The following is a 24130-nucleotide window of genomic DNA, read 5'->3' as shown; positions in this document are numbered from 1 at the left end:
ACACCTGAAAAGCCTTTATCTGTTGCTATCAAAATAACTTTCCACATTGGGGGCAAATACATCTCCACATGAAACAGTCTGCATGCTGCCCAAGAACTCTACAACACTGCTGTGTGCATTTGAATGGGCTCCAAAACAGTTACACCAGAATGAAATATTTTTTTAAGTAGTAGTTTTCCAATATCCTATTTAGTGTGACGTTTCAGCATACAAAGCAATGTTTTACATTCTGCACACTTCTATATGTGTACTTGCAGAAGTAAGCCCTGTTGAGTTCAATGAAAGTTACTCCCAGGTATGTGGGTAGAGGAAAGTGGTAAATGTTAAACAGCTTTACAGTATAAACAAACTTTAACAAGGCATTCTTCAGAATGGCTTCTAACAGATTGCCTAAAATGCTAAGCAGTGCATGGGAAAAAATACAAGGGGGTGAGACTGTCCAGTTGACGAGTCAACAGAAAATAAATAAATCATGGTACTTAAAAAAGAAGCAAGTGCTGAAACATTTTTGTAACTAGGAATTTTAGAAAGAAGAAATTGAGCATATTCTACAAATAAAGGTTTAAGCTACTAGAAGCTATGCAAATCCTACCTCTTCTCCCTTCTGGATTCTCCTGCTAGAGCTAATGATGATCTTATGTCCTCTTTCAAAGGTTACCACCTCAGCCACACAGTTTGGTGCACAGGAATGGTTAATATACCTACAAGGGGTGGGGGGTGGGAAAAACAGGAGAAATCCAGGCACATGTTTTAAAGTGTTGAGGAAGCAAACTGATAGTACTGTAAAATATATGTACAACCTCTGACCTTTGCCCAGGAAAAAACAAAAGTTCAAAAAGTACTCTATTGCTGGACATCTGCTTTGAGAGCACAAATCAAGGCTACAGTAAATTAATAAGGCAGCTTTAGAGTTTACTGGGAGTATGACAGTTGAATGCGCCAACTTAGAGAATAAAGGCAATTGTGGAAGAACACTTCCAGTAGAACTCCTCAGGAAAGAGCCGGCAAAGAGAACATGGATGGCATCCAAAAATGAGATCACCATTCCTCTCAAGAGCCACCCACCTTGCAGGACCTCCTGTCAATGTGGCATCAATGACATGGTCATTGTCAATGCGGAACATGTACACTCCGCGATTCTGTGAGGAGGGAAGCAGAGAGAAAATGCTGTCAGATCTGTACAAGAAGAGTCAATCATTCAAACAAAAGGAGTGACACACAGTTCAAAGTGATTTTCAGATTCATAATGAGACAACCCATTAGCATACTATGGGAGACTCGGGCATATTTATACCCAACATAGAAAGCAGAGCATGCTTACTAGTATTTTGTGACTAGATGTATTGAAAAGAAAAGGCAACCTAGAAGATCCTTTAGAGACAGGCTCAGACATGGCCACAAACTAATAGTCTCAGTCCCTCTAAATCAGGCATGTCCAACTTCCAAGAGACTGAGATCTACTCCCACTATTAAAAAACAGGCAGTGATTTACCCATTGGATTGACCAAAGTAGATGAGCTGTTTTTGGAAAGCAAAAGTTGTTGAGGTGTTTTTTTTGTGGGGGGGGGGGGAGAAGATCGACCAGGGATGCCCAGCGATCGGCCAGTAGATCGTGATTGACCTATTGGACATTCCTGTTCTAAATGAATTCACAGTCTCGCACAATCTGTACCTATAGTCACAGGATGGTAGTGGGGACATGGATGTTGCTCTGAATGACTGGTGTGTACGTAGTCTCTGTGTTGCACAGATCTCTCTACATATATGGGCCCAGATCTCAGTTCATATGGACACGAACACACATTTTTCACACACAATGTTTATGAAGCACAATGAACATCTGTTAATACTTTGAGCCATTTTTTGAAATTCTCCAGAAACACCAGGTGCTCCTGCTATTGGAAGACACAGTTCTGAGTGCTTCAGATCCAAGCTGTAATATATGTCAGCATTCACAAAGCTATAGCTGTTTGCTCTGGAGAAGAGCTCACACATTTTTGACTATCTTACATGAGTTCTAGAAACAGGTTAAGTTGCCTTATGTAATACCTGAGATTCATAAAGCTTCTCTTTCCTGTTGGCTACCTCATTGCGGATGATGGTTCCAATATATTCAATGACCATGGTGTGCTTTTCAATGTCTCTAGCAGCATATAAGCCCAGGCCCTACAAAGAATAGTAGATGCTTTAGGAATATCTCAGTAACAGAGTGCACAACCTGAACACTATGTTGGTATGGTTTAGCATTAGGGTACAAGAACTTACACGACAGAACTGATGCTTTTTAGCAAACTTACAGTCAATCCTAGACATGTTTACTCAGAAGTATGTCCCTCTATGTTCAATGGAGTTTACTCCCGTTTAAGGGTGTTTAGAGTGCAGCTCAAATCAGCAAGGGGAAAAATAACACTAACATAGCCCACCAGTACACAAGTGCTATTCATAATGTAAATTGCATGTAGTCTTTTAGGCAAGAAACCTCACAAGTGGCTTACATAAGCCACAATACAACATATTAATAAAATACAGGATCACAAATACATCACATATATGAAACAGCCCCGAAAAACAGCTGCATGTCCAGCAACAGGCAAGCATCGTATGATTAATATCAGCTAAAACATTTAAACAATTTCAAATCAGTGAGATCATAACATCTTTAAGAGTAAGTGGCTTGAAAATAATAGGCTTATAAAGCCACTTTGAAGGCCTGCAGTTGGGAAGGAGCTATTGAGATGAAGTTCCATGAGTGCAGGGCTAGCACCATAAAGAAGAAGAAGAAGAGTTTGGATTTGATATCCCGCCTTTCACTCCCCTTCAGGAGTCTCAGAGCGGCTAACAATCTCCTTTCCCTTCCTCCCCCACAACAAACACTCTGTGAGGTGAGTGGGGCTGAGAGACTTCAAAGAAGTGTGACTGGCCCAAGGTCACCCAGCAGCTGCATGTGGAGGAGCGGAGACGCGAACCCGGTTTCCCAGATTACGAGACTACCGCTCTTAACCACTACACCACACTGGCTCTCACTAAAGGCACTATTCTTTATGCCCACCAATCTGATTGATCTTACAGGCAGGCCTTAACAGCAGGGTCTCCACAGTTGATCTCTGGGCCCAGGCAAGTATGAAGGGCTCCTTTCTCCTTTAAAGATCAACACCAGTACAGTGGTGCCTTGCAAGACGAAATTAATTCGTTCCGCAAGTTTTGTCGTCTTGCGATTTTTTTCGTCTTGCGAAGCACGGTGTCGGGAAAGTTTTGGAAAAGCTTCAAAAATCACCAAAGTCTTTAAAAACCTCAAAAAAGGCTACCACACCACGTTCTATGTGTTGCTCCTCGAAGTCAAGTCGCAACTGTATTAACGGTGTTAAGAAAAAGGAAACAAACTTGCAAGACGTTTCCGTCTTGCGAAGCAAGCCCATAGGGAAAATCGTCTTGCGAAGCAGCTCAAAAAACTCTTTCGTCTAGCGAGTTTTTTGTCTTGCGAGGCATTCATCTTGCGAGGTACCACTGTATATGAAATTTATTGATGTTATACCGTATTTTTCGCTCTATAAGACGCACCAGACCACAAGGCGCACCTAGTTTTTGGAGGAGGAAAACAAGAAGAAAAAAAATTCTGAATCTCAGAAGCCAGAACAGCAAGAGGGATCGCTGCGCAGTGAAAGCAGCAATCCCTCTTGCTGTTGTGGCTTCTGGGATAGCTGCGCGGCCTGCATTCGCTCCATAAGACGCACACGCATTTCCCCTTACTTTTTAGGAAGGAAAAAGTGAGTCTTATAGAGCAAAAAATACAGTATATTTTACCAGCCATCTGGCCCACATTGATAGATATTTTCCACTAATGGAAATGTTCTAGCAATCTTCAAAGGCAGCCCTATATGCAATAGCAAAGTTGGGATGTCACTAGTTCATGAATAACAGAAGTCAGGTCCACTCTGTCTACATAATTGGGGCTCCTCTCTTGTGGAGCCAATCATCTACCGGCCAAGCAAGTTTAGCAGCAGCCCGAGATGAGCAAGGCAGACTACTCTGTCTACCCCCTTTGTGACCTAACAAACCCCAAACTCCCAAATTAACTAACACATCAACAGCAAATATGCAGATAGAAGGCCAGTAGTGGTGGTGATAGTATATTTTATAGACTGTCACATGTACAGCTTATCTGCATATTGAACAGATGTTTGTTGCCTTGAGACCAAGATGGCTGACTTGGAGAAACTATATTCCAAGCAGCACACATTTCCCCCGAAGATATTAGAAAACCGTCTGGATTCATCATCCTCTGGAAGCAGACCATTAGTGTTGACCCTCCACCACTGTGAAGGTTACAAGAAGCCTGAAGGTCAAATTTAATCAAGTAATGATCAGTTCATAACAATGAAGCTATTACTAGCTCCTCCTCCCACAGAGAATTTCCCCCTAGCCCAGTACAGAACAAAGTATGCTATACAACTTACATTGAGCCTGATTTTAATCTGAGCTGGACCATGGCTTCATATTGTTTTCATGGTTGATTGGAAGAGACAGTGGCAAAATTTTAAAAGAATGAATGCATTGCACAGCAAAGTTGTTGCAACTGACCTGAATACGTGAGCGTGCCAAATAGACGTTGGATTTCCATTCGGTCTTCATTTTTCGGTACTGAGAGGACTTTGAATGAACAAACTGTTTACTGTAAGGTGCATTCAGTTCTCCTGTAACTGTGCTCTGAAATGACTTTGAAGTGCTGGTGCTATTTAAGGTATGAGGCCTGCAGTAGTGGGTCATATAACAGAAGAGACAAAGAAGGAAAACTGAAGATCTCTCTGAATTTTATGACATTTAGAGGTTGTTGTTTTTTTAAAAACAAACTCAAAAGACAGACAGACATTCAAAGCCAGCTAGCAGAGACAACAAAGCAGCTCCCCTGGCTCAGACATGCACATACACAGCCAACAACAACAGGGTTTGTAAGCAGCACACAGAAGCACAGGTATCCTACGCAGCCTATAAACCCTGGGCTGTACTATGTGAATTTAAAAGAAAATACCTTAACACAAACCTCTTGACATGGCTGCTCATTTTTGGCTCAGAGCGGGCGCAGCCTGTGGGGTTGATGGCAAGAGGAAGTTCCATGAGAGGGTTTCGGCCATACCGGAAGGTGTAATGTTCACAAGCCTCAACCCCAGGAAGCTGTAAACACACCAAGGAGTCACATGTCAATGCAGTTGCAGAATAGCCAAATAAATGTTCTCTGATTCAGGAATAGGTTTAGGAATTAGAATAGCACACACAAAGAGAGAGAGCACTCAGTGAAGTGCTTTACAAAACTGCCTTCTTTTTCCTTCTTGCTTTTCTTTAAGAGCACAGTTCCTCAAACCGATTGTACAAACCCAACCCTGCCTTTTCTCTCCTAGTCTGCAATGCTCAATAAGTCCTTTGGTGCTTTGCCCACTCACATAGTATCTACTCATGCACACTTCTACCTGCAAAACCTGCTGCCATAAGTGTTGAAAAGAGAAAGAGGTGGGGTGGGCAGGCAGGTAGGCAACCCCACACCAAACCATTGTTTCCTGTTTCTAAACCTCTGAAAGTGAGCCTATAACCCTGGCCAAAAGGCCTGCTTCAGGGCTTTTCACTGACTACATTTTTATGCTAGTTATGGCACAGAATTATATACCAGAACCATTTCTTCCTTCAGACTCTATGACAAGTTTTCAATAGGTAAGAGCCTGGACACATGTTACATGCATTGCATAAAAAACTGTTGTGTCTAAGACAGACAATGATTTACTACTAAAGAGTAACAAGCCCAGAACTGGCCTAGTACAGCCACATGACCCCTTACCGATTCAGCAATCCTAGCCACTGCAGAGACAGTCAAACCAAAAAGGTCTTCACCCTTTAGATATGCGGGGAATAGCTGCAGCATTTCAGAACTCCTCCTTACTGAAGCAACAGGCTCTAGGATTTTATCCCAAACACCTGCATAGGATAAAAATTACAGTGAATCACAAAATAAATGCAAGAGAAAAAACAAATCACCACAATAAACTTGTTTAAAGTCATATCTACTTTGGATGCAACACTAGGATTGCTCTAAAATACTAAGAATACATCTTGCTCCCAAGATGAATTCTTTACATCAATATCACTTCTGCATGGGAAACCATGTATACACTGTGTATTGACTGTCCTATATGATGAACACAGCGCGCACACATGGCAAAATAGCATGGAGATCATCACATACAATACTGACATGGGTACTCACCATTTGCTACAAAAAAGTCATTTGTGCATTGACGAGTTAGCTCGTGTGAAGTGGACTTACATGCAATAGGCCTAATGGCTTCCAGTAACCAGTTAGAAATAGCAAATGAACGTAAACAATGAAATGCACATCTAGCAGTTAGGCCAAAGACTTTCACAAGATTCCGTATTACCTTTAGGGGTTGAGTCAGTAAGAACCAGGTCTTCATGGCCTTGCTCAATGATCCTGATCACAAAGAGGGGAAGACCATCCTTCTCTTCAATGGAACACAGGTAGCGACACCTGCGGTTGGCATAGCGTGTGCTCCAATACAACCGGCTGGCCTCGTAACCCACAGGGTAGAGCACCTTTGAAGAATGGAAGGCCTGCATCTGGTGTGGCAGCAGCTGGCCAATCGTGTGGAAGATGAGGCTCCCCACCCGGAAGGTGTGCTCGCGATCCCCCCGTTGGACTATGCTGGCAATTTGTCGGACTTCATCCCGCTGGACGTATACCCGCCTGAAGACTGCAAAATAGCTGAGTTCTTGCTCGTGAGTGCCCTTTGGTTTGTGCATAGGGCAAAGCATAGTTTTGTCTTTAAAAAACATGCATTGTGCTTTAATGGCACAGGTAAAGTGATAAATATTGGTGCACCTTAACCTGTGACAGCCGCTGGTGGCGCCCATTTTGTGACAGAACATGCATTTCATCTGCAAGCCCCTTCGCAGGGCGAGCTCCACGTTGATTAAGGCACCAGCTTGTGTCTCATAGACCTCAGTAGACCAAAGAGCACAGTTCAAGTGGACCCAAACATCTAAGTCAAGGTTTAGAAGTCTTGCTGGTCCATCTGTTAGCCCGTCGCCCTCCTCATGACAGAAACAACACTTTCGGTAGTCCTTCGGCACTGGATCAGGTTTAATGGTTGTGCCCAGCTTTTTGAGGAATTCATCTATCTCCTCATCACAAGGCGGTTTGAATGTTCCTTTAGGAATCACAATCTGTATGTTCCACTTTTTCCACTTCATTCCTTTCCATTTCTTACTTACTGGTCGACAGTCATCCAGACCATTCGGTATAGTTCTCAGGCGGGGTTTTAGCTTCACTGTTACCTTAAGCTCATCTGGTTTTGGCTCGACTCTGGCTGCTTCAAAAGCAGGAGGGAAGGTGATAAGGGGCGAGGAAGGCGGAGAAATCTTTTCCTGTAGCTGAGGGAGGCAGTGCACATCTAACGTAGAGATGTTGTTGTTATACTGATGGAACACTTTCGGGGCTGCCTCCTTCAATGGAAACTGTGGCAAGGTAGGAATTGATTCCTGAGAAATAATAGAGCAATTAAATATGGAATCAAGGAAAACATGTTTGGTCAATATTATTTCAAAGTCAGATGCCTATGATGTATTATGGTATTTATGAATGCATGAACCAGCAACATCCTATTTTACTTGCAGAGGAAACCTTATTATCTTCCTGGTACTGTGTCTTCCCAGGCAGTGTGGTAGACCAGTAACACTAATAATAACAGTAAATGCTTAGAAGACATGTGCTAGGAATTTAGAAACTTAAGGCTGATTTACTTGCAGGTAAGTATGCCGGCTTGATGTTTGCAATGATATACTTCTCCACTTACAAGCAAATTTATTCATGGGCAGGCACGTCAGATTGCAATTTTAAGCAGAAAGTTTTAACAGAACAAAGTTACCTAGGATACCTGAATCAAAGTTAGTGAGTTATTGATACTCCAGGGAGACAACCTGAAAATGATATCATAAAACACCACCCAAGATAAGATTCTGATGGCACCAAATATTCTGAATGTATCATGGGATGTATCATGCATATGTATGTCACTGAATGATGGCTAGAATGCACTGGGAATATCTGCTGCATGCTTAATATATTGTACCCTCTATTGCAACAAAACTGAAATTTTTGGGACAGGTACTGATTTAATCTTCTGCAGTTAACTGAGATGAAAGCTACTCTTTGTTTACACTAGAGATGGATCTTGCAAACTTTTTTTAAAAAATCAGAATACAGTATTTCATCTAGCTTCAGAATTTTGAAAGAAACTGAATCACTTTATATATTTCAATTAATATTTATTGTGTATTTTATTAATGCAGCAGCACAGGGAATTACCTTGCTTTCTGAGCTTTTTGCTTGCATGGATGCTGAATAAAGAACAAAGCAGTTGTTGCTACAGAAGACAATGTCTTTCTCCATTCTTTCAGACTTCTCTCTAGAATCCTGGAAATAATAAGCCAAAGAGCGTAAACATGAACTTCAGGAAATTTCATTTTTAATACATACAGTGGTACCTCGCAAGACGAATGCCTCGCAAGACGAAAAACGCGCAAGACGAAACAGTTTTCCGTTTTTTGAGTTGTTCTGCAAGACGAATTTCCCTATGGGCTTGCTTCGCAAGACGAAACGTCTTGCGAGTTCTTGCGAGTTTGTTTCCTTTTTCTTAAAGCCGCTAATAGCCGCTAAGCCGCTAACAGCCGTGCTTCGCAAGACGAAAAAAATCGCAAGACGAAGAGACTCGCAGAACAGATTAATTTCGTCTTGCGAGGCACCACTGTATAGTAAATTAGAAAAACCAAGCTGCCCATTACATGTAGAAACCTTTTCTTATGTTAATACAAAATCTTAGAGAACAAATCTTATTCAGAATGAACTAGGAAAAGCATTCCCTTATGTTGCTAGTAATGTCAATGTGTTTATAACTCAAGACTTTGCTAATTACATAAATGTGAGTTGATGAAATATCGTATTTTTCTGTGTATAAGAGACCCCCCATGAATAAGACGACCCCTATTTTTTTAACCCAAAATTTAAAAAATCAGTATTTGAAACATCAAACAAAACAACTTTCTTTCAAAATAAAATAAAATAAATAAGGAAATTGTCCAGCAGCACCATAGAGACCAACTAAGTTTGTTCTGGGTATAAGCTTTCATGTGCATGCACACCTCTTCAGATACTTTCTTTCAGTTAGAGTGGCAGGGGGAGCTTTTGCGAGGAGATCACCTTCAAGCAAAGGCAAAAACTGTGCAGGATCAAAATGAGCTGGCGCGTAGAAGAGAGGGGGCCAGTCTGTTGTGGTCAAGCTCTTTGCAACCTAAGCCACAACCTGCCCAATCCTGCTCTGCCTAGAGACCGTGGCAGCAGCAGCAGCAGCAGCAGCAATGCCCAGGTTCCAGGATCAGAGCCGCTGGAGCTGGGAGTGGATCCAGGGGCTCTTGCGTGCCGATCACCTCTCCGTGGACTAGGCAAGGTGAAGCAGGCGGGTGCCAGAACTGGAGTAGCCGCCTGCTTCCCTCCCAAATAACACCTTCAGTGTACCGCTGACATCACCAAACTTTGGAACTTTGGCAGAAAAGGTTGGGCGAAAGTTTTGGAAGGTGGGAGGGGCAGCAGAGCAGAGCCTTCCGCGCAGGGTGACGAGGCGTCCTCTTCAGCATTGCACTAGAGGAGCTTCTACAGGATGCCTCATGAAGCTTAGGCTCCATGCATCAGGCTCACTCCTGCCAGAGGGGTAAAGAGTGACTTTGAGCATGAGCAAAGCGCCATGTCACTTGACAGCAGCAAAGCTCCCCCCCTGCCCCAATTCACATTCCGTTTATAAGACATCCCCCAAATTTTGACTGGGGGGAAAAATCAGGTAAAAACATCGTCTTACGCACAGAAAAATATGGTACATTTGTTTCTTGATGTAAAAAATAGTTCACACTGCACCTCAGAATGTTAATTTAAGACACACAGCCCTTTCACTATGAACTATTTGTAGCAAGAAATGCTGGCGTGTTGGCTTGTAGTTGCATACTAAAACTACCATTATTTTACATATGATTTTGATTGTACGAAACTACTTGGTAGTGAAAAGAATTTCAAGGAAAGATAAATTGGCTGGTGGTGCTAGTATGGAGGCATGGAGACTTCTGAAATTTCCACTTTGAAGCACTCTGGTATTTATTCGCAGGCTAGAGAATCCCTAGGGATCTTTATTTTTATAGAACTGTTGAAACAGCAGAAATAAAATGAGAGCAAGATTTTTTAAAATTATGAACTCTCTTCTGCAACTGATAAAACCTTATTACTCTGCAATAGCTTTTTGAGTTATTTCTAACTTGCCAGAGACCACTTGTTAATGAAAGAGAAATCTCTATTGAATTCTACCAACCTCCAAAATGAGGAACAGTAATAATTAAATAGTTGTACAATGTGAGGTATATGAACTGTAGGAATCAACCTGACCCCCTCTTTTTGTAGTTTAACCTTATAAAGCAAAAAACAATAATAGACAAATGGGTATCACAGTAGTACCTGTTTCAGGAAAGGTAGATCACTGAAGGATTTCCGTACTCCACTGCCCAGAACTACGACTTTACAATGAGAGCACCACTGTGACCTCAACCCTGAACCATCTGCAACATGTGGACTGTGTGCCTTATAGCCTGCCAAGACTTAACAAGAACACCAACAAGTTACAAAGTGCCATTTTGAATAGAGCATATGCATTACTTCAGTGTAAGTATTAACATGGGCGTGCATGTTCCCCCAAATAATTGCTTTCATTTTTAAAGCACAATTTCCCTACAACTGTTGCACAGCAACACACCTTCCACCACTGCGGACCTACTTTGCCCTTTCCCTTCATACCACCCTATTCTTTTTACAGTGCTTCTGTTTACACATTTTTACACTGCAGTTTAATGTGACAAAATATCTGCCCCTGAATAATCTTCCACAAGTATGGGTTTTGCCTAGTCACTCTCACCAGAACACAATTCGTATTACTGAGGAGACAGAAAAATGAAGCACAGTGTCATTTTCTCACCATGGATTAAACTCATTGCCACCTTTTCTAAAAAAAACCCCCTACAATTAACAAAACCAAAAAAAGATATATCCTTACTCACCGTTACCACTTGGGGGAAATGGCATATTATGTTGTTTGAGTCCGTAAGGCCCTGTTAGTCCAGGAGGCCCTACAGTGCCTGCCTGAGGACCGTGAAGTAACAAGTGCTGCCTGTACTCAAAGGCTACATTTGCTCTGTGAGAGTTCATGATTCCCAGAGAGGATGGAACATCTGGTGCACTGCTCACTTCATAACTGTTTGGAATTCTGACATGCAGAAGATTGGAAAATGCAGCCACCACACTGCCAATATTCTAGAGTGGGAAAAGGAAAAAGGACAAGTGCATACCACCTTTTTTCTTCATCACATACTTAAAAGAGGACTGCACTGAAATGGATGCTTCGCAGAACAACCTCCCCCCTCCCCTGAATGCTCTCGCCCAGTTTTGGGGTGGGAGGGATATAAAACAGGTCACACATTTGCACACACTCCAAATGGCAGACTGAGGGCAATGCTTCCTGGGCTCACTTCTGTTCAGCTTAATGACAGTAAATTTGACTGCCTGCCTGATGATGCAACATCAACACACTAGCTACATGATCCCTGATTGGCCAGGATTACATTAGTAAGATGCCCTTGTTTTCTCTTTTTTAAGAAGGCACCTAAACTATTTTTATTTATTTATTATTATTATTATTATTAAATCAAGGAAAGCAGCTGCTTCAAAAAGCATGTGATAAAACAAGGAAATTGGGAATTTGTGAACCCAGCCCTCCGCAATCTAAGTAAGTGTCTTTTTCTTCGAAAAACTGTTTGTGGGAAGTATTTCAGTGCAGATGTACAATTTAAAGAAACGGCACTGAAACTAATAACCAGAGTTTACAACAACTGTTGCACTGCAACACAAATAAAATAGCCATGACATCTGCAGGACATGGGGCACAACATTGTCACAGATACATGTAGCTCACTGGAAATTTCCTTACCTCTGCAGCTGTGGGATGTAAAGTAATTGCTATGGATACAAGGCCAGATTTTGGACCATTTTGAGAAGGACCAAGCTGAGAGCCAAAGAAGCCAGAACCAGGCTCTGTTTTGATATAATTCCTTTTTTCTTCTGAACCTTCAATTAAAGGGAGAGATACAAAATTAAATATGCATGGAACTGAAGCACATGAACATGCCAGTGGGGAAATTAGTAGAAACATCTAGAAAATATTTTGGCAATACCTTTTCCAGTACTGGCAGGTAGAATTGGAATGATGGGGGATGGAACAGGTTCGGGCATCTCTTCCTTTACTGCTGACAGATCAGGGTATCTACTTATTTCCATGCCCATTACACTCTCGGGAGAGGAGGAAGGAACGAAGCTGTCAGGAGTGTCTCTGTCATCACAAGGATCCTGAACCCTGAGAGGGAAAATAATTGGAAATGTTTTTCACATATAGATGTGTAAAGTGGAAATGGGTATGTTTAGCCTGGTAAAGAGGAGACTGAGAGGAGATATGATAGCCATCTTCAAATATTTCAAGGACTGTCACATGGAGGGTGGAGCAAGCTTCTTGTTTTCTTCTGCACCCATCCAATGGACCCAAAAGTTACAAGGAAGGATATTCCGACTAACCCTCAGTAAGAACGCTCTGACAGTAAGAGCTGTTTGACAAGTGGAATGGACTCCCTTGGAAGGTGGAGACCTCTCCATCGTTTGAAGTTTTTAAGCAGAGGTTGGATGACCATCTGCCATGTATGATCCAATTTACCTGAATTCAATAGGACTTACTTCTCAGTAACATGGTTATTTAGAGTTTAGCAGCATCATGGAGCACCTAAGATAACAGATACCCAACACAAAACAAAACAAAAAATAATTAGAGAAAATATCTACCTCAGCTCTTCATGATTGTTATGAGGTGGGGTTGGAAGAGAAGCAGGAACATCCACACTTTTAGGACCCTGAGCCATGGCTCTGGCTAACAGATCATCCTGTGGTCTGAAAGGCAGCTGAAACTGCTTCGGTCCCAGAGCTTTGGTAACTGAAATGCAGCAAGAACAGACAAAACAAATGACCCAAATATTCAGTGACCTATAAAAGGGGGTGTGTGTCAAAAAAATGGATCCTAACTTCAACTTAGACTTCTTTTGTTTTACATTTAATTAGACTTTCAGTCAGTAGCCGAAGTTGTGAAAATCTGCAGCATTCGCATACAAATGAAAGGATGAGGGAAGCTCATGCCCACTTTATGAGGAGCTGGGTAGGATGGAAGCAACAGGGTAAGCGACATCAGGGGCAGAGGGGCTAGATGCTGGCAGTGAGGCAACATGCAGGTTAGCTAGCACCCAAACAAGCCCTATAACTTAAAGCTGTTCTTTCTTGTACAAAAACGGTGTGTAAGCATCCTGCAACAACTTCCAAAATCTTCAAAAATGTTTAGATGTACAGCATTCCAGGACCAACAATATAGCTATCTATACTGGCCATATATACATTATGTAAGCACAGAATATGCACAAAATGTTCATCAAAGTTGTTCCTATACATTTTGTGAGAAATGATAACAAAAAGTCAAAACATTCTGCTGTAAAGTGGATTTCAAATCTGAAAAAAGTAAGCCCCGTGTTTCATTATAGACAATCTGAAAACTGAAAATGCATACTCTGGCATACATGTGAAAACTTACCATCATGCCCTCCAAGCATTCCAGCCTTTGTAGCAAGTTCTTCAGTGGTTGCAAATCCATTTACCATTTTTTGGCAAGTCACAGGTGGAGGTGTAGGAGGGAGGGAGGCCGGAGGAGTGGGAGGGTTACTCAAGTTATTCTGCTGCATAAGAGGAAAGAATTTAAAGTTAGCTTTCAGCAAGCTTATCTGGTACATGATAAGTTATGTATCTTACATACAAAAGGTCCAACAGAATGCACATAATTTTTATCTTACAACTGCACATACATAATGCAACTATTTATCTGCCAGTCACACTGGCTTGGTTCAGATGAAACACAAAACCTGGTTTGGTGCTATGAGAATGAATCTGGAAGGATAATATACTCAGAATAAGAAGTCAGTTGCTGGGTTTGGTGGTAAACTATAGCTTACTATTATATTGAAGCATTTGACCTGCAAACCAGGACTGCAAGCTTTGATCAACTTCGATTTTGCATGGCAAACGCAAACCATAATTTGCAGGTCACGTTTGGAGTTATGCCTGAACTGAGGTGGCTGGCTTGGTTCACACATCACACTAAGCCGAACCACGGCTTAGCATAAACACATGTGTGTGGGTTCTGGACAAGAAGATTGGCTGGGAAGGAACAAAAAAAAACACCTCATTCTGCTGCAGCACTGCAGTGAGCTAAGCCATGGATTGGCCTTAGCCTGTCATCTGCAGCTGGGCTTGTGGTTTATCTCTCTCCAGACTAACTACAAGTAGTAAGCAAGATTTGATCCATGGTTTATGGCTCACGGTTTGTTCAGGAGAACTTAACCACAAGCCTGGGTTTGGATGGCACAGGCCTTAGTTCAGTGCAGGGCAGCAGAACAACAGAAGGACCAGTGGGGAGCAAAGCAACCACAATCCCCTCTATGGGAGCCCACATGCTCATATGTTTGTGCTAAGCTGATGCACCATAGCCAAGGAGATCCTCTCATCAGTCACCACCTATCTAAAGGCTTCCTCAAACTCGGCCCTCCAGATGTTTTGAGACTACAATTCCCATCATCCTGACCACTGGTCCTGCTAGCTAGGGATCATGGGAGTTATAGGCCGAAAACATCTGGAGGGCCGAGTTTGAGGAAGCCTGTGGTAGAGCATCTGCTTTACATTTCAATTTATGGCATCCCCTCTCTGGGAAAGTCCCCTGTCTGAAACCCAGGAGCGCCTTTGCCACTCAGTGTATACAATGCTGAGATAGATGGACCAATGGTCTGACTCAGTAGAAAGCAGTTTTCTGCCTCTAATAAATGGAGTGATACATACGAGAAAGGAAGGACAGTCACTATCCTTCAAATTAAGCAGTCCTTTATGACTTCAAATTATTTTGTGTTTGCATTGCGCTGGGAATTTTGTTTAAAAAATAACTTTAAAGGTTAGGATTACAACCTTCACAATTGCATCAGTTTCAAAAGATAGTTATAGAATAAAAAATATTTACAGTGTGAGTAATGGGTCACATCCAATGCTGTGGTTCCACTACGGCATTAGACTTCCACTTGTGCATCAGAACTGCGCCCCCCCCACCCCGTGTCTGCCAGTATGGGAGGGGAAGTCCCGTTGCACAAGCAGAATTCTGTTTTAAATATGCCTCACCACTTTCCAGTGAAGAAGAACAATAATAAAGTTGGCAATGGGAGAACAAGAAAAATGAAATCTTTTAAAATCCAGCATGTCTCATGAAACACCATGGTATAACTACTGCTGGATCCCAATGTTTTGTTTCGTATAGAACATTTGGAGAATCTATGTAGAAAAAAAATACACCTTGTAGATTAGCTGAGAATAGTAATCTGATACCCCGTCAAGCGTTGCACTACCAAAGCTTCCCAAAAGGCGATTTCCACTATTCAGATGGCCACTGCCATAAGGAAGAAAGTGGGCAAAACTCACTCCAATTATCGGCTCCATTAGAGGCAGCAAAGAGAGTTGCTGTAGGAAAAGATGAGTAGTAATTATTTTTCACTAGCAATATGCAACAATGAACTGTAAATTTCCACTCAATTACACTAAGATAACTGTAACCATTAGAAGCCCAAGGTTTTTTAAAACTCATTTATTGAACACTAGCCTTGAGGATAGTCTTTCAAGCACTTTACATAAAGGACTTCAGACAGAATCACAGAAATGTAGCGTTGGAAGGAACTCAAAGGTCATCTAGTCCAACTTCCTGCAATACAGGAATCACAGCTAAAGGAATCCCTGATAGACTGCCATCCAACCTCTATTTAAAAACACAAGGTAGTGTCCGTTCCATGGTTGAACAGAGTTCTTCCTAATGCTTAGTCAGAATCTCTTTTCTTGTAATTTGAAACAATAACAATAATAATAATAATAATAATAATAATAATAATAATAATAATAATAATACATTTATACTCCGCCCATCTGGCTGAGTTTCCCCAGCTACTCTGGGCGCCTCCCAACTGAATATTAAAAACACAGTACAGCATTAAACATTAAAGACTTCCCTAAGCACGGCTGCCTTCAGATGTCTTCTTAAAGTCAGATAGCTGCTTATTGCCTTGACATCTGATGGGAGGGTGTTTCACAGGGCAGGCGCCACTACCGAAAAGGCCCTCTGCCTGGTTCCTTGTAACCTCACTTCTCACAGTGAGGGAACCGCCAGAAGGCCCTCGGAGCTGGACCTCAGTGTCCAGGTTGAATGATGGGGGTGGAGATGCTCCTTCAGGTATACTGGGCTGAGGCCGTTTACGGCTTTAAAGGTCAGCACCAACACTTTGAATTGTGCTCGGAAACGTACTGGGAGCCAATGCAGTGTTATATGGTCTCAGGAACAGTGTTATATGGTCTCGGCAGCCATTCCCAGTCACCAGTATGGCTGCCGCATTCTGGATTAATTGCAGTTTCCAAGTCACCTTCAAAGGTAGCGCCACGTAGAGCGCATTGCAGTAGTCCAAGCACTGATTTGTCTCCTACCCTTCAAAGGAGAAGAAAACAAGCTTGCTCCACCTTCCCTGTGACAGCCCTTCTGATATTTGAAGATGACTATCATATCTCCTTTTAGTCTCCTCCAAGCTAAACATACCCAACTCCTTCAACTGTTCATCATAAGGCTTGGTTCCCAGACCCTTGATAATTTTGGTTGTCCTGCACACTTCTGCACACATTCCAGATTGTCAAGATCCTTCTTAAATTTTGGCGCCCAGAACTGGGGGGCTGACCAAGGCAGAATAGATTGGTGCTACTACCTCCCTTGATCTAGACGCTATACTTCTGAATTCCTTTAGCTTTTTTGCTGCTGCATCACACTGCCGACTCAGGTTAAGGTATGGAATTACATCCTTTCATGCACTCTACCTGTGAGGTAAGCAGGCTTTACCAACACATTTTTACTCGCAGATTTTGCTCTCAAATAAAATAAACTAACACCATCAGGACACCATCAGGACACCATCAGCGTATCTGAAGAAGTGTGCATGCACACGAAAGCTCATACCAAGAACTAACTTAGTTGGTCTTTAAGGTGCTACTGGAAGGAATTTTTTTATTTTGACCATCAGGACAGTGGCTCTCCAACCGTGAAGCACAGCAACTGTTTCCCAACCTTCTATTAATGATAAATGAACAACACACACATTGTTTTAAAAGCTTATTGCGTAAAATTAAAAAAAAAGATGTTTTCATGATGATTTGGAAAGTTGCAATAGTTCTGCCTCTTCTGTCTCACCTCCAAGCCTTACTATTTTTACCTACCTTCCATCAGACACTTTCTTCGTCTTTTATGCATTAGCCCTATGGCTTTACCAAGTGTCTTTCACTTTGCCATTTCTCAGTCTCCTTGCTTTCTTCTCCATGATCCTGGCTGTATTCTTTCATCAACACTCCCAACAACTGTGAAAATTCACCCTAACTTTGCTCAGCTGGATGAGTTATCTGAAATCAACTAACATGAGCTGCCTGGTTTTTGATACATGAAGCCCCCTTGGGGGGTTCCTTTTGAGAGAATTACAAAACTGGACCATTGGAAGAGACATCTAAGTGGGCATGGTGGCATCAAAACTGTGCTGACTCACTCATTTAGAGACAATAAAAATATATGCCGTCACATTCCCTCAGTGTCTTTTATGCTTCTGGGGCTTCTAGTCATCATTCTGAAATATGACATGAAAGTATACATGGAGACCCTATGCATAAGCAATCCCTAAAACACTGACATTATGTTGCAGGGGGCAACAAGTCAAATATGTCAGCACCATCATGCATCACAATAAATGTAGATGTGCATTGTAGGCAAATATTAAGTGTACTTAAAAATGTAAATACGTGTATTTCTAGGTTATCAACTACTGTGAATAAACAAGCATACTAAAAAAACCCCTAAACATTACGGTGCTCAGTATAGTCAGTGACATAATATATCTTCAGTCTTTAAGCTCTTTACCCCTTCAGTGCTCACCTGTTTTAACTGCATAAATGTTTCGGTGTTAGGATAAATAGCATGCTTTTCCTCTTCCTCTTTTTTTCTCTTCTTAGATCGAGGTGCTGCCTTCTCACCCGCCCTCTGAGTTCGTTTATTTCGTTGTTTTTTCATTTCATGTCCTAAATCTGCTCTCTGAAGCTGGCTGTTACCACATCCAAATGTACCCTGCAATGGATTCCCTAATGATTGCTTTTAGGAGGGTGAAGAGAAACAGAGGGTGAAGTTTAGAAGTATATAATTGCACCCATGCTAGAGAAATGCCACCCTTTCTATGTGATTCCTTCCTGCCCTAGTATTTTTGTTAACATGTTGTTTTGCTTAACAATGTCCAGAGGCTCTTGACAGGCTGCAATAATGACAAAGCATACACACCTAATGAAATCAGAACCCCAGCATTCTACAGTAATATTTCACAGACACAAATAAGCTCTCTGATCTTAGATTCCAATAATGTCAAACCAAGAATCACTGTCATTAAAAATTATAGCCTTTAAGTTCAAATACAAAAGCCATTTTAAAATTATCAGTATAATTTATTTACATACAAACAGAGTGCTAATGGCAGCAAAACCTTCCAAGCACTGGTTTTATCCAGTTTTCAAGAATATTGTGCAATTATCAGTTCACAACAGCAGGTTTCTCTCTGGGAGGCGCAAGAGTTTATGAATGTACAAGAGTGACTCCCTGGAAGATATGCTAGCTATGAATTACTAAATTGGCTGTCAAAATATATTATTCAGTGTTCAGCATGACTATAGTTATTCTTTCTAAGATGCAGAATATCTTCATCAATGAATATCACTAGTTTATTACTGTGCTCAAACTAACTTATTTTGAGTAAGTGTGTGACTCAAGTGCTAAAAAAAACCTTAAAATCAAAAATACAAGAACTTTTGCCGTTCCTTATCTAATATAAACAAATGACTGCTTTATGATAGTATCTGTTCAGGGACCATAATCCAGCACATCAAAGGAAAACTGAGGTTTATAATTTTCCATACAATCTTAAGCTTCTCCTCACATCTAAACTGGATATTCACTAAAACAGTTGCTTGCGAGTAGCTCTGTATATTTGTCACGCGTAAAGGCTGGGATGCTGCAACTATATATTCAAAGGCTGTGGAGTTTGCCTTTGAATCATGCTTCTCCATTGCCTGCTTTACTTGATGACCTCTAGAGGGGGTGAAAGCCCATATACAGAAGATTATGAAGGAGGAACATGTTCAACCAGTAATGCCTTTGTTTTTTTAAGGGCATATCCTTAGCGGCTGGGCTGTTTTAAATTTACAATAAATTTACAATAAATACACAATGCTGCATCATTTCCAATACCCTCTAAGTTTGGATGTTAATAATAAAAATTGGTTACCATGCTGCCTTCCATCGGATCCCGTTTCCCCACGAATTTGCTCTCCTTAGCGCTCTCTTCTGACTGTAAGCTGCTTTCTGCTTTCTGCTTGAAAAGAGAGGCAGATTTTTTGTTCTTAAGCAAGTGTTTGAGGAGTTCGTTCCCTGATTCCCCTTTTGCTGCTGGAATGCTGTCAGGTTGTGCCTGATTCTGCAAGGAAGGGGAAGGCTGCACCGTAGCTTTCTCCTCTTCCACTTTAATGCCATTTTCATTCTCCATCTTAGGCTCAGCCTCACTAGGGCATTGATCAGCGCTTGTCTTTTCCTGATTAATTTCCTGAATGCTCATAGAAGCCTCTGTCTTGTCCTTGTCTGTCTCCTGGTTCATGCCTGGCTGCTCAGGCAATATGTTTTGTGGCAAATCAGTACCGGAGAGCTGACTTTTCAATTCTAAGGAAGACTGACTCTCTGCAGCATTTGGAGGTGATGAGCCTGGCAGCTCCTCTGCCTCCGATTCTCCTGGATGCCGTGAAAGTTCACCAGGCGTGCTAACTGTTGGGATGGAGACAGCGTCTGAAACAACTGGAGTTGGGGGTGCAGTTATATCTGAATGTGGGGTTGATGGGGTATTTACTGACTCAGCATCATCCTCTTTCTTCTTCTTTCGGGTTCTTTTCTTTTTGCCCTTCTCCTCTGGAATGATATCAGAATACAACTGGATGAGAGACTGACTTGTTCCAGGAAAGTTTGTTCCATGGGGCATGGCGTCCTGACCACAGGGGGGACCACTGCCAGTTCCAGGAGAAACTCCAGGCAGACCAGTGGCAAACTGAGGCCGAACCTGGTACTGTGAAAAGCTTCCACGTGGCTGCTTCACAGAATGGAAAGGGGGACTTCCGTCTGGAAGTGGGGGAGGATCGGGAACAAAGGAGGAAGATCCCACTGGCTGCCGCTCACTACACTGCGGAAAGCTGGAAGGAGGTGGGGAGTTTAGAGGTCCTTGCTGCATAATGGGTCCCATCTGCTGCTGTTGATGCTGTGGAGATTGCTGAGGAGGCCGTGGAGGCCGCATGAAATCACAAGGTAGGTCTGAATTGAAGAACGGTATTTGAGGCAAAGAAGTTCTGGCATTTAATTCTGAGCCCATTGTACTGTGCTGTTCCATTTCCATTTTCTGCTGCAGAGCTCTCTGCCGATCCACCTCCTGCATAAGCTGAATTCGTTGCCTTTCCTGCTGCTCTCGCAAACGCTCCTTTCGCTCACGCTCTTGAAAGCTTTCACTAAATGGGTTGTTGTCATCGAACTCTACACGTGGTGGTGGCCCTGACTGCACATTTGAGCTAGGAGCTGACACAGAAGTGGGAGTAACAGGATTCACCAGCAACTGTGCCATTGGCGGTTGCATCCTTGGTACATTGTGTGGGATGTGTGCTGAAGCAGCACTGGGCGGTTGCCATCCAGGCAAACTTGGCATTCTGGGTGGATTGGGTTGTCCAGGAACAACTATAGCATGCTGTTGATGCTGAAGCTGTTGAGATACCATTGGGAAACTCTGCTGACCCACTGCTGGTGGAGATCCTCCTGTGACCATTGCAGGCTGAGCAGGCATACCTGGCATCATTGCATGGGGTCCCATTCCACATTGTTGCTGTTTAATCCGATATTCTTCAATGAGTTCTGCATGCTCTTTCTGTTGCTTTCGTATCTACAATGTAAGCATGTTATTAAGTGATGTCCCATAAAAGTACATTTTCTGTTTCTTAAGCTGGAGACTTCTGCGAAAAAACAAACCTTAATACATATAAGCAATGAAAAAATATTTAAGAAAATACCGGGCACAACATTTTACAAACTTTCTTTCTTTTTTAAAATTAGTTAACTGATATTCATTTCTGTGATATATAAATTCACTCTTTTTCCTTATATTGTCTACATTTGAGCTGCAAAGAAAAGAACGACTGGCGCACCTGAAGGGTAGATTTCTTTCAGCTTAGCAGGGTTGGTATGTTGGGTTATGGCTCTACCTAACATACCATCCCTGCTAGCTGAAGGGAAACAGAACAACTGACCCACCTGAAGGGTAGATTTCCTGTGGCTTAGCAGGGATGGTATGTTAGCTGGAGCCGTCACCCAACATACAAGCCCTGCTAGCCAAGAGGAAATAAAGATTAATATGCTTTTCTCTATACCCATTTATTCACCTTTGCCTACTATCAATGGAGGCTAACACTTCATGCCTGTGATAAAGTGAACTCTAGTCCATGAAACCTTATGCCACAATAAATTTGATAGACTTTAAATCTGTTAATTTGGTATGTATTATACTATATTACATTAATGTAGCGCCACTCCCCCTGCCCCCAGCTCATGGGCAACTAGAAAATCAGGGTCCCAAAATGAGTAGGAGTCTCCACAAGTAAAGGAGGCGTCACTGCTAAAGATAGTTACCCTTGAACATGTGGAGGGCAATGGAGATGGGGGACAGAGTTATTGTGCTTATTCATGCTCTCCCTACTGTGTGTGGTTATTTAAGCCCCATTATGAACACCTAAAGTGGGTTCAAGAAAACCCCTGAACTGCAGACCTGACTCTTCAGAAAGAGTACAACTCCATTCATAGCCAGTTAAAAACCACCATCCGGATCAATGTACCATCTTAGCTGGATTATGTTTCAGCTTATTTGCCAATCCAGAACTGCCTGCAGACACCTGTTCAGGATTTCTACCACCTCCCAGGTAGTAAATGGGAATGCAAGGTAAAGCTGTGTGCTATGCTTTTCTCTATAACCATGTATTCATATTTACCTATTTACACTCATCCCAAACGTCTGGATAATCTCTCTCACTGACTCCATGTAAATGTTAAAAGCACAGGGAAACAGAAGTCTTTCAGCAGCACCTGCTGGATCCGCCTCTCCAGAAAAGGCCCAGTCCATCATATCTTCAAGTTCATTCCAGAGAGGCTATCCAGAAGAGTACTATAGATGATGGTATCAAATGTTGCTGAGAGGTCCAGGAGAAACAACATGGTTGCATTTGTTCTGTCTGCTCTGTGGCACAGGCCAGGCACGTGGGCAGCCAAGACCATTTTTGTCCCAAAATCAAGTCAAAGGTTAGACTAGACCAGGTTTAAATTTTGGGGATACCGCAACCTGCTCTAACCTGTTCAAAAATGATAGCTTTGACAGGTGACAATAATTCAGGAGTTTGTGAAAATCTAAAAATACTTATGTGGCTCTGAATCTTATACTTTTGTTTCTTTATAAAAAATTGCTACCACCTCTTTTGCCAGTTTTAAAATTGTTGCTGTTGCAACACTTGCAATTTAGTTATTGATAAACTCTCACCTGTTCAAGCTGTTTTTGAACCATACTCTGCTGTTCAGTAACATGCTTGAGCTGCTCTGCATCTTCCTCTGGGAATTCTCGACCAGCTTTCTTTGCAGTGCGCTGTTTTGCAGATAGTGCCTTTTTTGATTTTCTGTGTGCTCCAATTTGCTCTTCAAGGAATTTCTGCTGCATCTGAAGCAGCTGCTGTGTTTCTTGTAGCCATTCTTCATATTGCTTTCTGTGTGAATCATCTAAGGATAAGACACAACAAATCAATTTTCTTACCATGGGTTTTGCAAACTTTCACAAATCTCATTTTCAAACTGATTTCAAAAAGAAGGGATTTTCTTTCGTATCAGCCTCCCACACCAAGTATTAACACCGTTCTCTTTTTGTAATAGAGAAAAAATAAATTATTTTGAATAAAATAAGAAAAGAGGATGTAAAGCATCAACAAAATCTGGAGCATGCAAGTATGCATTAACATCTTTCAAGGCAGAATTTAAGGCCAATCTTTTCTTACCCTAACCAAGGAATCAAGTGCTACTCCTTTGAAACTGACAATGGGGCTACAAAATCTCTCTCCCCCTTTTAAAAATAGGTTTATATAAAATATATATGAAAATGAATGTCAGGTTGGTTATTATTACCCAAATATTATTATCATCTAAGCAAGGCTAATTATACTGAGATGTTTCTGCAACTGGTTTTTCCACATTTTATAAGTTCGGTAGGTTGTCACATTTCAAAAGCTTATTATGCACTGGCTCAGAATATTTCAGTTAATTGTGTCATAATTCAATTATTGTCTTTGAATAGGCTTGCAAATAAGCTGTGTGTGTTCTGAAATATAATATGTGCCCATGGAGTTGGCTTCAAAGTCTAATATCAGTTTATGAGAGTTTTATACTTACTTACAAAACCAGGACCAAAATTTGGAGGGTTGGGCCTAGACATCTGCGGTGTTAGGTTTCCATCCTTGAAAGTGGGGGAGAAACAGAGTGCGTTAAACAAAATTCTGTTTTACAGTTGCTCTGAAGCTGTGAGGAATGGGAATCTGTGCACAAGAAACATATTTCTGCACGCAGGCTACATTCAACACGTGGCCAAGAGGCTGCTGCTACTGGGTTTGGGTTATAGGTTGTGGCATAGTTATGGACCCAGTCCAGAAAACATCCTGCTTCCCTTGTGGGATGATGAGCTCCTCTGACAA

General features: G+C 41.9%; 2 protein-coding genes across 4 annotated transcripts in view; one reads left to right on the top strand and one right to left on the bottom strand.

The window, feature by feature from the left end:
- Positions 1 to 24130, top strand: part of GALNT11 (polypeptide N-acetylgalactosaminyltransferase 11) — a 243969-nt gene that overhangs the window by 37633 nt on the left and 182206 nt on the right. The gene's annotated exons all lie outside the window — the stretch shown is intronic.
- The window catches only part of KMT2C (lysine methyltransferase 2C), a 143986-nt gene that overhangs the window by 2443 nt on the left and 117413 nt on the right, over positions 1 to 24130 (bottom strand). For all 3 annotated transcript variants that reach the window (XM_082192087.1, XM_082192088.1, XM_082192089.1), the window contains 19 exons: positions 23832 to 23895; positions 22936 to 23168; positions 19612 to 21294; positions 18219 to 18431; positions 15566 to 15730; positions 13770 to 13911; positions 12977 to 13124; positions 12322 to 12500; positions 12078 to 12214; positions 11152 to 11404; positions 10556 to 10695; positions 8369 to 8476; positions 6423 to 7542; positions 5825 to 5961; positions 5027 to 5169; positions 4579 to 4747; positions 2050 to 2166; positions 1066 to 1139; positions 593 to 701 (listed from right to left, as the gene is read on the bottom strand). In XM_082192087.1, the coding sequence (XP_082048213.1) occupies positions 593 to 701; positions 1066 to 1139; positions 2050 to 2166; positions 4579 to 4747; positions 5027 to 5169; positions 5825 to 5961; positions 6423 to 7542; positions 8369 to 8476; positions 10556 to 10695; positions 11152 to 11404; positions 12078 to 12214; positions 12322 to 12500; positions 12977 to 13124; positions 13770 to 13911; positions 15566 to 15730; positions 18219 to 18431; positions 19612 to 21294; positions 22936 to 23168; positions 23832 to 23895 (5334 nt within the window). The remainder of the gene's footprint in view (positions 1 to 592; positions 702 to 1065; positions 1140 to 2049; positions 2167 to 4578; positions 4748 to 5026; positions 5170 to 5824; positions 5962 to 6422; positions 7543 to 8368; positions 8477 to 10555; positions 10696 to 11151; positions 11405 to 12077; positions 12215 to 12321; positions 12501 to 12976; positions 13125 to 13769; positions 13912 to 15565; positions 15731 to 18218; positions 18432 to 19611; positions 21295 to 22935; positions 23169 to 23831; positions 23896 to 24130) is intronic.

This window comes from Podarcis vaucheri, assembly GCF_965113315.1.
Source record: "Podarcis vaucheri genome assembly, chromosome: 12".
Lineage (NCBI taxonomy): Eukaryota > Metazoa > Chordata > Lepidosauria > Squamata > Lacertidae > Podarcis > Podarcis vaucheri.
Note: the sequence above shows the minus strand (reverse complement) of the source record. Positions and strands in the feature narration are given on the sequence as shown.